Below are 17213 nucleotides of genomic sequence, written 5' to 3' on the forward strand. Positions count from 1 at the left end.
GACAGCATAGGAAGGATTTTTTTTTTTTTAATTTATCATTTTGCCATACTTGAATACTTTTGGCATTCGACAAACTGTTCATGTATTGTGGTGTGGTGTTACATGTATGAATACAGTGATCCTCTAGAATAGAGCAGGGGTCGTGAATCTCTACAATCTCATGGACTACATTCCCCCACCCCCTCGCCAATTTTTTCCGAGGGCCGCAGCAGATATTTAAACCCGTTCTAAAATAAGTCTAAATTAGCCTGCCGATCTTATTAATCAGCCAAACTGGCTGAACGTTCCTTTGTAACTATTACTATTTAATAAGGGTAACTGTACTGAAAGCTTGCATTTTCGATGACTTGTTGCGTTCACAAAGCTATAGTACAAGAATATGACAAACACCTCTTGTTAATGATGAAAGTGGCTTTGTATGTATTTGTCCTTTCTATCTGTTCCAGCCTCAGAACATGAATACCCACCTTTTGGTAGTTTTATTAAGAGTGGCAAAGGCAACACAGAGAGTGCACTTTTAACTGAAGAGTTTGCCTGCCATGCCATGCTTTCTGCCAGCCAGCTAAGCACCAGGATATTTGTCGAGTACTTGTTCCGCACAGGGCCACAACTGCAGCGCAGCTGGGCCGCAGGTTTCGCACCCCTGAAATAGAGTGATCATGGATTATGTAATTTCTTATGAACTTGTTTTGCAATATTTTGGGGAGAATCCCATTCTTACATGCTTGCTTCACATTCATCCCATTGGTGGTGCAGCATTATGTGCAATACATTTAGAGCCGTGTGTTTTGGGGTGAAAGACGATAAAACCTGTTCCCACCCCTGGCTTTGCATCATTGCCATCTCGGGTAAAACCTTGAAGACCCTGGGAGCCGAATTCTGCTGCCCGTACAGGCACTGGAGAACACTGAATACTGCTTTACACAGCACTCCCCCTCTGTGTCTCATGTTTATGTAAAATGTGAGAATCGAACCATGTCTTTCACACAATATTGCCGGATTTTAACCTTTTTTTGTTTTTGGTGTTCCCGAAATAAAACCTTTGCCCCGCTGGTTATGAAAATGAAACCTGTAAACACAATACATATTTAAATATAGCATGGAAGCCTTTCTTATTCTTCACAGCCTTTCTTTCTTTCACATTCTGGAGCAGAATTGCGAGAAATAGCAATTTGTGGGAACTTAAATTCACAAAAGAGGTTAAATGTATAGTTCGGTGTCAAGCCAATGTCACTCCAGAGGTCGATCTTAGATCTGGGAGGGTGTGAATATAGTTCCGATTATTTGCATGTTCACGCTTCTGTTCTGCGGATAGGATTTCTGGTAAAGCTACTAGGTAATACCACAGATTGAAGACTGCACTTATCATCTACAGGTAGACAAATGAGTTATGTGCCTGTGAATGGACGTATCAAGAGCTCTAATTGTCAATGAAAAAATGGCTAGGAAGCAAGCGAGCTGGTGAAGATGATGCATAATGTAAAAAATCCTCCTCGGTCCGGCCTTGAACAGACTGCTCGTTTCCCCGAAATGACCTCCTATTTTGTTCTCAACTGGTGTTCCCTTCCCTTCTGTTTGTATATATTTCTTGTTTGTGAAGTAAAATTTTCAGCTGTGTTTGAGACTTCGTGTTGTGTCTGTCCCTTCGTGTTCCCTAGTCTCGGGGGTTTTTACATTATGCTCTAATTGTGTTCAAGCTTCTCTTTTTGGATGTTTCAGAACCACCTAAAGAAGTGTTTAACATTGTGACATTTCAATCACAACTTCCTTTGTGCCAGCCATATGTGCTTGAAAATTGTAACCACTCTTCCAAATGCTCTTTTATGAAACATCTTTTCTGTTGCCTGACATGGAGCGTGAGCATTTATCTCCTTTTTTATGCTCTGTTCTTGTCTCGTTTTTGAGTTCATTTTGTTGCTTTGTAGCGTTTCCAGTAGGCTAGACATTAAGCCTTCGACAGACCTACCACTAATCATTTCTGCCTTAGAAATTCCGAATTTGCACTGTTCTGCAAACAAGTACAAATTTGTCATAAACTGGTTATCGGTTCCAGTGGATTGCTGTCTGTTAAATATTGCTGTTTCATAAACTCTTTCGTATGCGACGTCATCTTGCTAGAGGCATACCATCTCAGAACACTGAAACCTAATTTTACTCATTATGTCAGCATTAATGCACAGATTGTATCAGTGTGACTTTTACAGAAACAAAGGCAGACATGGCACTGCAAGCTGGCAGTTCTGCACTTACTCTTGGGGTGCCCATCGTTCCAAAAACAATACCAAGATTGTCTCGATATTTCTACTAGTAATATAGATTCCAGCCCATTCACCTCTCCTCTTTCGTTAGATGGTCCTGTAGTTGATTTTAAACATGTTGTTGGGTTCAACTCAAATTGTCCACCAGTCAAATTGTCTGATTGTCCACCAGTGATACTCTCTATGCTCGTGTTTTTGGTTCGTTTGTTGTTGTTTATTTTATTTTTATTTTATTCCACATTGTTCCTGCTTTGTTTCAAGCCCCTCCCCTCTTTAATGCTGTAGCCCTGAGGGTAAATAAATAAATAAAATAAATAAATACCAGTGGTTTGAACAATGGTAATAATATAGGGCAGCTATGTTAACCATACTGTAGATGCTCTTTTATTGCTTTTTGTGTGCCACCCAAAATTACGAATTTAGGTGCCCATTCATATGACATTTAACACATTTGACGTTCTGTTCCTCACGCATGTTAAGCTCTGTTTTCAACATATAGTATGCCAGTACTTTTGGTAAGTTGCCAGAACTCCTTTTTGGAGAATAGATCTAATCACATGCAAATACTGAATTAATAGAGCTTCAAGGTCGCAGTCGCTATGAGCTCGAAACCAAGTGGTGCTTCCAATGTCTTTCATGAATACAACTTACCAAGGAATGTGAAAATATTTTGCACAGGAAAAAAGCACTTCTATAGTAACTGTTATCCGGGCCGTCTGCTTTTAACGAACCATTTCTTAACATTCGCTTTGACGTTGTGTTGCACGCATTCATAGTTCATAGCTCATTTATCGCTTGCCAAGTGGCCACATAGCCAGCATAAAAGGATAGGTAGAGAGAACTTTGCAGGTTAAAAGGGCTTCCGAGCTCTTGTGCTTGTGCCACGTGTGTTACACACAGGTGTCTTCTTTGTGTGCTCTCAAAGCTTTTCTGGTCTTCATGAATTTTCTCCTGGCCCTCAAGCAGGTTTTAGCACACATGCATCACAAACACCTCAGTTTTCTAGTTCCTGTATTTCGCTGCACATGTCAAATAGCTTCCTGATCTTTGCTTCCTAAGGTCTCGCAAGGCGTTGCTGCTCCTGATGATAGCCTTGGGTCTGATCCTCTATTTGGGACCTTCATTCTACCGATGGCTCAGGCACAAAACTCCAATTATGATAGGTAAGCCATTAATTAATAGTAAGTCAGTGCTCTTCATTCTCGACTTACGTGTTGGTATAGAGAATAATGTGCAAAGCCTGGAGCTGTTCACAGATGTATCCTGCTGTGAGTTACATGCAGACGCCACGTGCAAGACCTTGTTTAATAGAATGTCATGCCCAGTTTTGGTTTTATGATGACATGGGTTTCGGCTGCTGCAGCTTTGCATGTGTCATAAAGGTGTGCCATTGAGGTAAAGATTCTAGAGGACTGTTCTGAGATGCAGTACCTTTTAACCAGCAAGTTTTATCATAAATCAGTGGCATCAGTGCTTGGCAGAGCAAGAATAAGAAGCTGCTGACAGCTAGTGATATCGAAGCAGACATCGTTAAAGGGACGGTCTCGTACAGCCAGGGCGATTCCGAAACTTAGCCAAAACTAGTTTCACGAGTACTGTACACATACAACCATCAAAGTTTCATTCGGAATAACCAAGTCGTTTTCGAGGAATTTGTCGAAACGTGCCGTAAGAGCAGACGACGAAAGCTGTGCCTCTCTCATGCATACGTCACCTATGACGTCGGCCCGCGGGTGCGTCGTCGTTGTCATGGTAATTGTAACTTGCAGAAGCACCTTGGTTTGAGTAATCCCCTTTGCTCTCGAAATGGGGACACTCAGGCATATACCTCCGCGAGCGGAGAATGTAGTCCGAGCATTGACTGTGGGGTCTCCCATAATGTGGCGCACAATCGGATACGTGGAAGCTAAGTCACGTGTTTTCTTTCCGCGAGTATTTAATGCAGTTTTTAAATAAACACGTTCTCCTTCTCCATGTACGTCGTCAGCGACACTTCATTTCGAAGCATGATCAGTGTACAACGGGGAGTGTAATGGAAACGCGCGTAATATATTTTTGGTCGGAGCTGTAATGCGACCGCGCGCGCCGGTGGCCAGCGACTTCAGATTTGTGATTGTGGATGGGGTTGTTCTGCGACTTTTAACTTGTTTCTGAGGATTAACATAGTTGTTCTGAACCACCATGCTTGCCACTACTGTGAATGCGCGTTTTTCACCTGAGAACCGAAAGAAAATGTACGAGAGTTGCCGCGGTGCCCAGTAACTTCTGAAAGTCGTCTGCTCACACCGATGCACTAGCAGGCGCAAAAGCAGACGATTTCTGTATCCTATCACGGACTTACCCGCAGGGCGACGTGGCCGTTCTTATTGTTGCCAACACAGATCTCTGCGCTCATCACGTGCTCTGCAATCTTTATCAATTTAATTCGATTATTTAATATCTGTGGCGTGTTTTGTCGGGTAAATTAGCAGTATTCCATTTTCAACAAAGGGCAATCGAATGGTACACTTTATGAAAGGGGCAGGGAGTACGAGACCGTCCCTTTAAAGAGCATGCAACAGCATTTTCTTCGCTTTGATTCAGATCGAGAGTGTATCTTTAAAGGTGGATCCTGCTAGGAATCTGGAATTATAGACCTAATGTGGTATCCACTTGGAGACAGCTTCCAAGAACAAAACACCTAAAAAATTTTGCAAAATTTGTTCACGTTTTTTTTTATAAAACATCAAAAACATGGAATTCGAAAGCAACTCTCAGTTTTCGGTTCAAATGGCCCTTGCCTGCTGAGTCTCAACCGGCGATGGTATCAACATTGCATTCGAGATTCTCAATCACTCAGCCGACAGCGTCGCTAGGCTGGTTACAATCCAATACCACTGAAAGTATGAACGAATATGTTTCTAGCGACAGTTTTGCAGCAGATCGAGTGTCGCAAGACTGCATTTATGACGGACAGCCTGGCTTCATAACAGACTCCAGTGATGTCAGTCGGCACACTGTTGCCTGAATTCAGCTGGGAGCATGCAGCCGGCTACAAAATCAAATTAGGTTCATTTTCTCATGTTTCCGACGGTTTCAAAACTAAATATTCCGGTTACACGTATTTCAGGCACACACCATTCTGATCGCGCCTTCAGTTCAACTGAGTTTTTTTATCCGGGCAGCACCTTTAAATGGGAACAAATCTTTTCAAACCTAATTGCTTGAATGCAAAGCAAAACCCTAAAAAGTGAATTGATTGATTGGTAAAAGATTTGGGTACATATCCTCGTTCCAATTGTGAATGCAATACATATAGTGAGAATGATGCTTCAAAGATCTGACATGCTGCTGACAAAGATGCTGACAGATCTGATGCTAGTCATCTGACATGCGAGGGGTGATCAAAATAATATGGTGAATGTTACATACAAAGACGTTTATTAGAGAAAGAGATCAGTTCTGATTATTCTCCTTTCAAGTCCCTGTTGCTTCGAACACACTTGTTCCACCATTCCTGCCACATCCTTCAGCAGAATTGGAAGCCTTCTTTTCTGAGTGTTTTTAGCTGTGCTGTTGTGGCTGCTTCGATGTTGTGAGCTGATGCGAAACGTGATGAGACGAGATCAGTAAAACGTCTATTTGAGCCTGGTTGGGGTGTTGGGCTTGTTCGCTAGTGTTGTCCTTTTTTGTTAGGGGTCATTGTCCTTGTCCCTTGGTGTTGTCCTCTGGTACTTTTAGCCAAATGCATGCCCAGATCTTTATCGCTGGTTTGAATCATTTCGCTGACTCTTTCAATATTTTTCTCGGTTGTTGATGTTGAGGGGCATCCTAATCTCAGTCTCTCTTCATCTTCAATCGATTCACAGCCCTGACAGAATCATTCAAACTGTTTGTAGACAGTGTTTAGTGACGACAGCATCACCGTAAACAAAACTGAGCATTTCATGCATTTCCTAAGGATTTTTTTTTTTAAGTTGGAAGGAAAACTTCATGTTGATGGTTTATTCCTCATCCATGACTCACAACACACTTCAAAAAAGCACCCCTCCTTATCAGAGCATAAAATTGACTGACTGCAGTGAGCAAGTTCAGACGTCTCACACATTTGTACTGATATACAATGCGTCACCTCCCCAAAGCAGTTCGCGTAATGCTGCTCTGCAGCAACATTTACCATACTTTTTGATCACACCTCGTATGCCTGCTGGGTCATTCCAGGCCAAATCATCCAATGCTTGCGCTCAACCCGCGGAAGTTTGGTTTCCAAAAATTATGATCGACACGTCCTGACATTAGAAGGCATATCCCAAGGTTTTATTGAAAAATATTCAACCGCTCTCGATCTATACGGAGTCAAAGTTCAGGGGAATCACAAAGACTATGGTGCGAAAGTAGTAGTCCAGGCAGCGGACTGTTTATATAGCCAGACATTTTTGACACAGAACTCTAGATCAAAGTCTGAATAACGTACTGAGCTCAAACCATTTCCCCGCGTTTCATGTTTTACCCGTCAGAGGGGCGCACTCTGTGCCGCGACTTCTTCATTGTTTACGCAAGGACACTTTGCAGGAAAGCTAGGAAGCCCCAAATTTTTTGGCATACTTGAAAGTTCCCACAGAATGGAACAGCGAATTCGAAGATCTTACTCACTGTGGTTTTTGGCCCATTTAATGTCAAACATGTCAATTTCTTGTAAGTTTGACGTTTTCAAGGCCAGTTTTGGAAATGAAGCGGTCGATGGACAGTAGTCTTTCGGTACGCTTATGATAGAGCTGGCTTCGAAGTAATGCTCATAACAAAACCGAACATGTACTTTTTTGATAAGCGCGAGAAAATAATTTTTACGTGAGACAGGGTCCGCCACACCGACACGTGCGCCTGTGAGCGGAACACGTGTGGGGTCTGGACAGTTTCGTAGTATGACCTACTAAAACGGCGCTGTCGTTTTGCTTCGGAAAAGTAATTGTAATTTTAATTGATTAACTAATTATAAACATATTCACTGCCCTCTACGTACCTTGAAATGCTCTCTTATGCAGCCAATCTGGACAATCAGCAGAGGCCAGGGTTATAATATTTATTCCAGTAATTTCGCATGCATCAGTACAACTGTGCACAATGCAGGCATTCCATTACGATGTTCTTTGGGGCTTGAATGCCCTTATTCTTTGACCACTCTGTACACCCGAATGTTTTTGGAAAAGGACGTGGTTTTTACGGCGATTTCCGGACAACTCGTTCGAAAAAAATGGTGCTTCATTGTGCTAGGGACAACCTTTGCTTTTTTTTTTTTTTGTAGCGGTCTTTTAACATGTTTTGCTTGTTGCTTATTGCAGTCTTCGGCACCCATATCGGTTGAATGTTCTCGAGAGTTGCGCACGCCCAGTTGTAGAGGTCTGGATCTCAATATTTGGTGCTCAGTTGGCTTCTGAATGCTCGCTTTAGCGGCAAGCTGCTTTGGAGTACCTCCAACTCTATCACACGGACCCTCGCTGTGTAGAGTCGCATAGAAATTCCATACTGCGTCTATGCTGAAGTCTGAGTAATGAGGGCGGGATGTTCACGAAGCTTTTTTTTTTTGTACTAAGACGCCGAAATACGGTAATGCATTTTTTGTGGCTGGGTATTCCGCTGTTATTCTTTCTATCAACTCTGCCTGAAAGCAATGCACAGCCGCGTTGTCGTGGCACAGAGAGTCAGATATGGCAACGAAAGTACGGTGACACAGGTCTGCGCCAGTATAACCGCAGAAGTAGAACACCATTGGATGAAGGGTGGCCTGTCCCTGCTCCCACTAGAAAGACTCAGGAGAATTTTGCACGAGAAAGTTGTAGTTTTTGGCGAAATCCATGAGGACGATGCCGTCTTCTGCGAGGAGGGAGAATTGCCTTCAGATATCGAAGCTAGTCTGACTTCTGCCTTGACACGAAATGGTGGTGCTTCAGAGATTCGAGTTTGTGAGGAAGACTGTCAACAAATTGGTCTGGTTGCGGCATGTGGTTTCGAGCTTACATCGCAGCCCAGGAACCCACTGCTGCAAGATCACTGGGTCACCTTCAGTTGGCACATTTTCTTTTTCGAAATAGCCCGAAATTCTGCCTTTACCCATGCACTTCGAACACTTGCTCAGCATGCAATCTTCATTCATTACGCTGCATACCTAGGGTTTTTCGTTTTCGGGTTTTATGATTTTTCAAATTCGGGAGGGAAAAATTGGGGGTGCTATTTACACACGAGAATTCGGGGAGAAATCGGGCGCTATGATCTCTGTTTGATATGTCACTGGGGAATTTTCGGGTGAAACGAACGGCATATGAAACAAGCCTCTGCTGTGACACTGGGACGACAAACAGTTATCTTTGTATTTTCGCTTGGAACTGGGATAATGAATGGCCGCGGTATTCAAACACTTACCCGAGCTCCACAAAAGCTCGTCTTTGACTCCTGCAGGAGGGGATCATAAACGGAGGACAAATAGATTGTCACAAATACACGTAGTTCTCTTTGCTGATATTATGACTCGCTTTTCTGACGGTTTACCGAGAACGACAAGTTGAAGGACCGCAAGGATTTCGGGTAGATATTGGGTTTTACCCAATTCATGAAAATTTGTTCGGGGGGAACTATAGTGAAAAATTGGGTTTAACCCAAAAACAAAGAACCCTATGCATACCATCATGTCCAGCAGTTCAATATATTTCGCTTTGGCACAACGTGCCACCAACAGGCGTTTAATGGTGGTAAGGGCAAACACAAACCGTATGTGTGCCTGACGCGCCAGCACGCACCAGTGTGGACGAAACGCGGCAAATGTTGAGAACCCCAGTTTTATCCCAGGATTATCACCCTTTCACATCTCATACGCTTTACGGAGGTTGAGGAGCATCATTCGTTTCTGCCTCCCGTGTGACACATCCTTTTTCCCAGGCATATTGAGAGACACTCTGTTGTCCTCATAAAAAAGTTGTAATGCCAGCCTTCAAGACTTTCTTCCGTTCTTGCTCACTCAGCGGTCCCTTTTCTTGCCTCAATTCCTTGGCTTGCCTTGCCATATGATTCGTTGCCCTAAAGAAATCACACACCTTTTTCTCTGCTCCAAGTCGAAGCTGCAAGGGTGAGAATTGACACTTTTCTTGCATGCTCAAACACTGGTTTGAGCTCCAGCAGCAGTGGCTCATACTCACCGCAGATACCATCGTACGAAGAAGGGAATGTTGATGGTGATAGGGCTCACTGTTTTTGGCTTCACAGAGGTGGGCAAAGTCACGACTGACTGAGAAGTGTCCTCCAAAGACACTGATAAACTTTGTTCCAACTGCTTCCTTACTTTACTGTGTATGTTCTGTAGTTTTCATTTTGCATATCCATCGCAGGTGCTTAAACTTCGTTTGCAGTTTAGCTGTGTTTCAGCCAGCGTGGCAAGGCATGCATTCATTGATTTCAGTGCTGATTCATGGTAGACCACACAAGGGCTGTCTATATTCTGCACGCGCACTTCTTGGTCGACGGTTCCTGTCTCGTGGATTCTCTTATTGACCCGAATTAAGCACTTGGGACACAGCCTGTTGCCTGGGCACAGGTTGAGAGAACGTGCTTCACTAGACAGGCTCCAAGATAGGACTCTTGTACCGCGTCATGGCCTCCGGTGGGCTGAGAATGGGTTTACACAGTTCTTTGATGGGGCATGTGAGACGTAGTTGCATGTAGAGGGTCAGATGATGATTGCAGATTGTTGTGATGTCGGCCCATTCTACGCGAGTGCGGAGTGAGACCGTCTTCTGGGCAAGGAGGCTCAAGTCATCGAAGTCAAATAGTCTCTGCTGTTTTGTGTAGCTTGCGCTATGGCAGTCGGATGGTCCCAACGAGCAAGGCAGAAGGTTGCGCTCTCTGGAACAACAGGCGTTAGTTGTAGTAACCCTGCCTGCTTTCGCACTTGAAACTTCTGCTCGCCTTTCGCCGTTTTCTTGAAAGTAAGCAAAGAACAATCCCGACATTGCTAAGCAAGACATTCACGAAAACATCCATTTGGGCTTGTTGGTACATTTCCTTGACGATAAAAGCGCTAAAGAGACTAACACAGAGGACACAACATAGAGCACCCTATGTTGCTCCATAGAGTGCTCTATGTTGTGTCCTCTGTGTTCGTCTCGTTTAGCACTATTATCCTCAAGCAAGATATTCAGCATCAGAACTGTACTTGACGAATGAAACTTACGTCCTCCAGAGAGAACCAAATATTTTTTTCAGCGGCTTATTTTCTCTTTCTTTAGTTATCACAATGCATTGCGTGCCTGACGCCATAATATGCATCATCAGGCAACATTCATCATTTGCTGCACTTCGTTATATTAGTTCATATTTATTTATCTACCATCACGCGGATAGAGGAGCAGACCACAAGAAAGCCGGAGGCTCAAAGAACGTTACGCAGAGTCCATATGCAGGGCAGTACAAACTACGAAATTATCCGAGCACGCAAAGTGCAATAGAAGAGGTCTGTTTACATGAGGGAACTGGGGGGATCACAAGGGCTTCTCGACTGTTCGTCTTCGGTCATGCTATGAGGCGTCAGCTCTTCCATAATAGCACTGACACCACACACCCGATGAGAGCTTGGGAAATCACTATTGCAGTAACCCGGCGAGCACGGTCCGGGCGCCGCGCATATTTGCCGGAAAGGCTGCCATAAACTGAGCAGCAGCATCTCCTGGATGAACCTGTAAGCCAACTCCAAAGCCACCAGCAGGTAGCTTCAAGTCTAGTGGATTGTGGTTCCTGTGTTGCGTGTATCTCCCAAAACCAAAAGCAGCTGAAGCTACACTGCGCTAGCTGATGGTGACACCGGCGTGGCGGACCCTGTCTGACGTAAAAATTATTTTCTCGGGCTTATCAAAAAGTACATCTTCGATTTTTTTATGTTACTTTGAAGCCAGCTCTATCATATGCGTACCGAAGGATTACTGCCCATCGATCGCTTCATTTCCAAAACTGGCCTTTAAAACATCAACCTTTGAAGAAATTGCCATGTTTGGCATTAAATGGGCCGAAAACCACCACGAGTACGATCTTCAAAATTTGCTGTTCCATTCTGTGGGAATTTTCAAGTATGCCAAAAAATATGGGGCTTCCTAGCTTTCCCGGAAAGTGTTCTTATTGAGGCGTAAACAACGGAGAAGTCGCGGCATAGCGTGCACCCCTCTGACGGGTAAAACATTAAATGCGAGGAAATGGTTTGAGCCCAGTACGTTATTCGGACTTTGATCTAGCGTTCTGTGCCAAAAATGTCTGGCTAGATCAAACAGTCCGCTGCCTGGACTACTACTTTCGCACCATAGTTTTTGTGATTCCCCTGAACTTTGACTCCGTGTAGATCGAGAGCGGTTGAATATTTTCAATAAAACCTTGGGATATGCCTTTTAATGTCAGGACGAGTCGATCATAATTTTTGGGAACCAAACTTTCGGGGATCGAGCGCAAGCATTTGATGATTTTGCCTGGAATGACTCTGCTGTCTGGTATGTCACACAAAATCTGATTTCTGGACAAGCTCTCAAAAACACCAACACGATATATTGTGTCGAGGTCGTGCTTTATGTGCCCACAGTCACACTTCTATTATTATTAATGCAGACAAAGCTCGATACAACAAACCCTCATCATTCCGCAAAAAAAGTCTGTTGTATCCGGAGTACACTATACACAAAATGAGTAAGAAAGACAGGCATCCCCTTTGTTTTTCAGTATCGAATTCACAGTCTGCTTGGAGAGACCCATGCTTGTCTCATCCTACTCAGCAGCACTGATAATGTTCAGTTTCTCAGCGAAAGAAATCTGTTTTCTTATTTTTGCCAATTTTTTCCATGGATGCTTCTCTTACCACCATGTTTCCTCTGCCATTACTAACCAAATGTCGAGATTGACACGTGCTGGTTTTCTATTTAGTCCGGTTATCGGTCATTTAAAAAACACAGTTTCTCAGCACTTGCCGCAGGCACGAAAACAGAAATGGCCGGTTCGAAACTTGATGGTGTTGAATGTGGTGCACATCTGTCTGTCTGTCTGTGCTTATCCGTCCTTCGTCTGTTTTTAGCGCTTTAAGTATGTTAGCTATTACTAACACAGCCAAAGACGTGTTTTAACTTTGGTACTTTGCCGTCTTGGTTTTCGATTAGCTGTCACATTGTTCATCACATAGGACCATAGATCGAGAAGTTACCCGTCAAAAAGAACTCGTTACCAGTTAAGTTACCATGTGAAAAATGTAGCTAAGTTAATAACGAAGTTCTTCTGCCTGAAATGTAACTCGCAGTTACAGAGTTACTTAAAAAAAAGAACGAGTTACTTCCAAGTTACTTCGGACACAGAATAGCGCTACACAGGTGCAGCGCACGTAAGCAGTTGGGTTAGACCTTGAGTTGTCTGCGGAGGAGTGACACACGCTTAGATCGTTTTCGTTTATGTCCAACAAGTCGAACGCTTTGCATCTTACGCCCTGTTGGGTTCAACCTCATTTCCATGGCAGCTGTCCTTGCTTCCTGAATAGAATACTGTCATTGATTGAATATCACGTTTTATGGCATAAAATGCCTGAAAGAACAGGACAGAAAGCAAGAAAATATGTGGACATGAGTGAAAAGCGAATTAAAAGTAACTTGGAACTTCCTCTGAAAGTTACCACTGTGCAAAAGTACCGAGTTAAGTTACCAAAAAATTGAACTTAGTTACAGTAATGAGTTACCTCGAACTCTGCGTAGGACATTGCTAGGCTTGATTCTCTACGTTCCAAGTGAAGTGGAAGTCAACCATTTGACTTCGGTGCTACAGGAGTCCATTGTTATTCCTACAATAAAACAAAATTTACTTTAAATTCAGTCTACTGTAGCTGATAGGGTGTTATAGCCTGGTCTTGTAAACTGAGCTCTTCTATATTAATAATATTGGTAGCCCTCCCAAAGCAAGACATGTCCTTACATCCGTTGTAGCCTGATCTGATCTAACGAATGCGAATTCTAGGGCATATAGCGTTCTCCCACTGGCTCGCCTGCGTTAATGTCTTTTTGTGAGCTATCTTAACTTACCTGTGCACATGACATTTGGTTCACCAATTCGTTGACAGAATGTGCCACAAAATAATGCAACTTGCCTCCAGTGGGGCGGACTCTGCACATACTATGCTCATGCCAAAGGTTGAGTGCATGAAAAGCCTGTCTCTTGGCACTCACTCATGGCACTCACTCATGGCACCAAGTGGCTTCACAGGAGTAGAATTGCTGCCTTCAAAATTCAGATATATAAAGAATTTGCTGCCATTTTATGAACACGTTTTCTGTGGTTACTTCGAGCCTATGTTTGATCATACAATGTTAAAGTTGAGTTTGGAAGAGCACAAGTGGTCCTGTCTCAGTGTACAGCTTCCCTGTAAGTAAAAGACATAGAAGCTACTGTTCACATCACTTTGGATTTCTCACTGAGAAAGAGTGGCCTTACTCTGCCACTGTTGGTGCCATCTGTAGTAGCTGTGTATGTGCAAGAAGCTGCAAACGACAGTGGAAAAATTACATCATTTAATACGTAGTACAGGTTTTCTCACCCATTTTAGACAAAGTGCCATCTGAAATAATCCAGGCGATACTCAGTTTAATCCGGATGCCATCTGAATTAATCCATGGTGTTTTTAAGCACTATAACAGTGTATTCACACCAGGGACATCCCCGTAGAGTATTCTACGGGGATAGAATACTCTACGCTTTCTGCAGGATATTCTGGATATTCTGCGCATTCTGCAGGATATTCCACACGGTTAGAAGAGCACAAACAGGCATTACTCACATAGCAGATGACACCACTGGTGCTGTCGTCTGCTACGGAATATCTTGTGACTAAGCTGCAGGATGTGCGTGATGTCTATCCGTGCAGGGAATATCCTGCGGCTGAGTAACAAGGTATTCTTTCCCAGACGACAGGACCACTGGTGTCGTCTGCTATGAGCATCATGCCTTTTCGCGCTCTGCTAATCGCGTGGAATATCCTGCAGATCATCCCCAAGACATTCCTTAGCAGACGACATGACCAATGGTGTCATCTGCTATACTTCCGCTCCAACTCCCGACGTCTCGGTGCCATACGAATGCCCAACATAAGGCGCAGCAGAATGCAAGTCTCGTCAGCAGCTTCTTACTTTTCCTTACACTACATGTCTGTCAAATATTCTTGCATGGGGTGTCCCTCGTGTGAATACACAGTTATGGTGCTTAAAAAAGTGATGTTATAGTGTTTCTTACATCGCAGATTATATGCATTACTGACACTACACCTTGGTAATCTATGAGCATTCCTTGCTTACGTGCAATGCTTGTGTGACAGCTAGTACGGCATATCATCTTGAAGTACCTGCCTTGAACGTGTTTGCTTGAAAAGCAGCAGCGCTCTTTCTCCTAGTGTTTCACACTTTAGCAGCAGCATTTGTTTTGTTCTAGTTTCTCATTGGTTAGGACTTTCACTTCAGGCTCGAGAAAAGATGATGATAAAAATGTTTTTGAAGGGAGGGAAGTTCCACAGTTACTACAGGTTTTCCCGGCGATTTTAATCCAAGTGCCAGCTAAATTAATCCATGCCCCATAAAGTTTGCATGGCATGTGGATTAATTTAGCTGGCACTTGATTTAAAATCGCCGGCAAAACGTGTAGTTTTTTGGCTCTGCGATAACCGAGTGAATTTCTTGCAGATCCTAACATAGGCTGCGTGGCACTTAGTGTGGACCCCTTCTTGAGAGATGCAGCCAGTTATGATGCTAATATTTATCGAAGCTATGAAGAATCCACAGACCATCGCCTTCTCACTTTCGTTGGTAAGTTCAGTAGCCGCTTTAGATTTCTGGTCTCATAGTAACACTGCCGTCGGGACCAAAAAGTAGATGTGTGCTGCTACAAGTGCTACGAACACTGTATGTTGTCATCTAAGACATAATATACACTATTTCATTTCATGTAATTGACATGTAATAATTATACAACAAATGTGTAATGTTACATCATCACATCTAAACAAAAGTAGAGCCAAAAGACAACCAATGGAACATCAGTAAGTCCACTGAAGTGGCAGTTTGTAATTGGAGCTCGCATTGATGACACATCATTTGGCTTTACGTACTTCAGTGCTATCTCATTAATTCAAACTCAAAGGGGACCGAAAATTTGCTCGAATAAAGCGGAGTTCGAACTAAAGGGAGCCACCTTCAATGAGGGCTTCAATGCATTGGCAGCACATACTAGCTGCATCGGAGATGCGTCATGACTCGCTAGGCCTTGCCGCACGTTCACAGTACTGCGATGGCGGAAATATAAGAGGCTTGTTCTTTCCGGAATATTTATTTACAGGCAAGCATAAAAACAACTTACACACTGTACACATCCCTCTGACCCCCAAAGGAACAATGTTATCAGCTCTTGAAACAACAGATAGGGGGGCAGAGGTTGAAGAACATGTTTTAGTGTAACGCGCTCTCGTTGGTTGTTCCCTTGGGGAGGGGGGGGGGGGGGGGGAGAGGTGCATGCGTGGGCTTGCTCGAAAATAAAAATTTCACTCGGTTGCAGTTCAGTGCTGGTCGTTGTCGTTTTTATTTTCCGTCCTCGTCCTACGCAGCACTGGGGGTTTTAATTGTTTGTAATTGGAAAAGGCTTGCTTGGCAACCTTGTTTGAATAAACTGTTGTGCATGTTCACGTTTGAATTACGAGACTTTTTCCCCTGTCGAAATACAGATGGCTTGACCCGAGCGTCAGTACGGATTACCCAGAAGTTCGAATTAAAAGATTTTGAATTAATGGGACTGCAATGGGAAGTCCCCTGCACACATCTTTTTTTTTTTTTGTGTGTGTGTGTGTGTGTGTGTTTCTTTCATTTTTCATTATTTTTTGTGCCGCTGAAAATCTAAAGTTCTCGCAAGTATAGATGGATATGCCTGCGTATATAATGTATGTGACATTAACTACTGAAGTTGAGCACTATTTTCAATCCATAGCTTACGAATTGCTCTAGTGTTTTGACGGAAATCCATTCCGCAGTGCAGAAGTAGCAACATGCAAATGCTGAATTACTGGCTGTACCTAGAACCGTATTGACACACTACGAGCTCTATTCATGTTCAATTTCTTGTCCACAATTCTCTAAATTGCCATCTACACAATTGACATTAAGCCTGTTTCTTCTCTGTGTATTGCTGTCTTACCATATCTGCTTTGGCAGTAGCTCACACAGTCACAGCAGTATTAGGAATGGAGAAGTTAGAAGTGGACTTGTTGCTTGCAGGCAATGGAAAAGTGGGCTTCTCTGTTGCCCAGGACGACACCCTGTTTGTACAGAGCAATCGTACGCTTTCCCAACCCCTGCCCTTTCACCCAGGAGTACAAATTCTTCTTCCAGAAGGTTCTTCCCATCAGGGTAAGCATAACTTTGCAGCGTGTCACATACTCTATGGTGTTGCCTATGGAGACGAAGCAAAGCCATGCTATCAGTCACATCGCTGCATGTAAAAATGTTCACCAGACGTTATTAACAAGTACCTGTAACTAAAATGCTCCTAAATGTCTTAGTAGTGTGTACTTGCTATAAGAGCTCGAATATGGTTATCGGGACCCCATCTGTTTGTGGTAACTGTTGAACTTTTACGACGGTACCCGGTAGGTACAACAGCACGGTTGACAGTACGACAGCAGGTGGTTGTTTTACCCAACCAGGCACACTTGCGTGAAAGATGTTCACATTTAAGATTTTGATTCTGATTCATTCTGTATTGTAACATGTCCTTGACATACTACGTGAGTGGAATAGGGGGCATATCTGTAGGGGACATGTATTGGCCCACATCTATTGAATGTCTTTCCTCAAGTGCCTCCATGTCTTTTTTGCAGAAGGTGACGTGATGCACTTTGTAAAGGGGACTTATTTTCGATTTCAGTGCTTCAGTCAAGTAAGT

General features: G+C 43.4%; 2 protein-coding genes across 4 annotated transcripts in view; one reads left to right on the forward strand and one right to left on the reverse strand.

Annotated features, from left to right (window-relative positions):
* LOC135391325 (uncharacterized) overlaps window positions 1–17213 on the reverse strand; it is a 686593-nt gene that overhangs the window by 235989 nt on the left and 433391 nt on the right. The gene's annotated exons all lie outside the window — the stretch shown is intronic.
* The window catches only part of LOC135391323 (uncharacterized protein KIAA2013 homolog), a 149690-nt gene that overhangs the window by 3297 nt on the left and 129180 nt on the right, over window positions 1–17213 (forward strand). For both annotated transcript variants that reach the window (XM_064621558.1, XM_064621559.1), the window contains 4 exons: window positions 3318–3421; window positions 14966–15088; window positions 16547–16678; window positions 17149–17207. In XM_064621558.1, the coding sequence (XP_064477628.1) occupies window positions 3318–3421; window positions 14966–15088; window positions 16547–16678; window positions 17149–17207 (418 nt within the window). The remainder of the gene's footprint in view (window positions 1–3317; window positions 3422–14965; window positions 15089–16546; window positions 16679–17148; window positions 17208–17213) is intronic.

The sequence above is a fragment of the Ornithodoros turicata genome, chromosome 4, assembly GCF_037126465.1.
Source record: "Ornithodoros turicata isolate Travis chromosome 4, ASM3712646v1, whole genome shotgun sequence".
NCBI classification, from domain to species: domain Eukaryota; kingdom Metazoa; phylum Arthropoda; class Arachnida; order Ixodida; family Argasidae; genus Ornithodoros; species Ornithodoros turicata.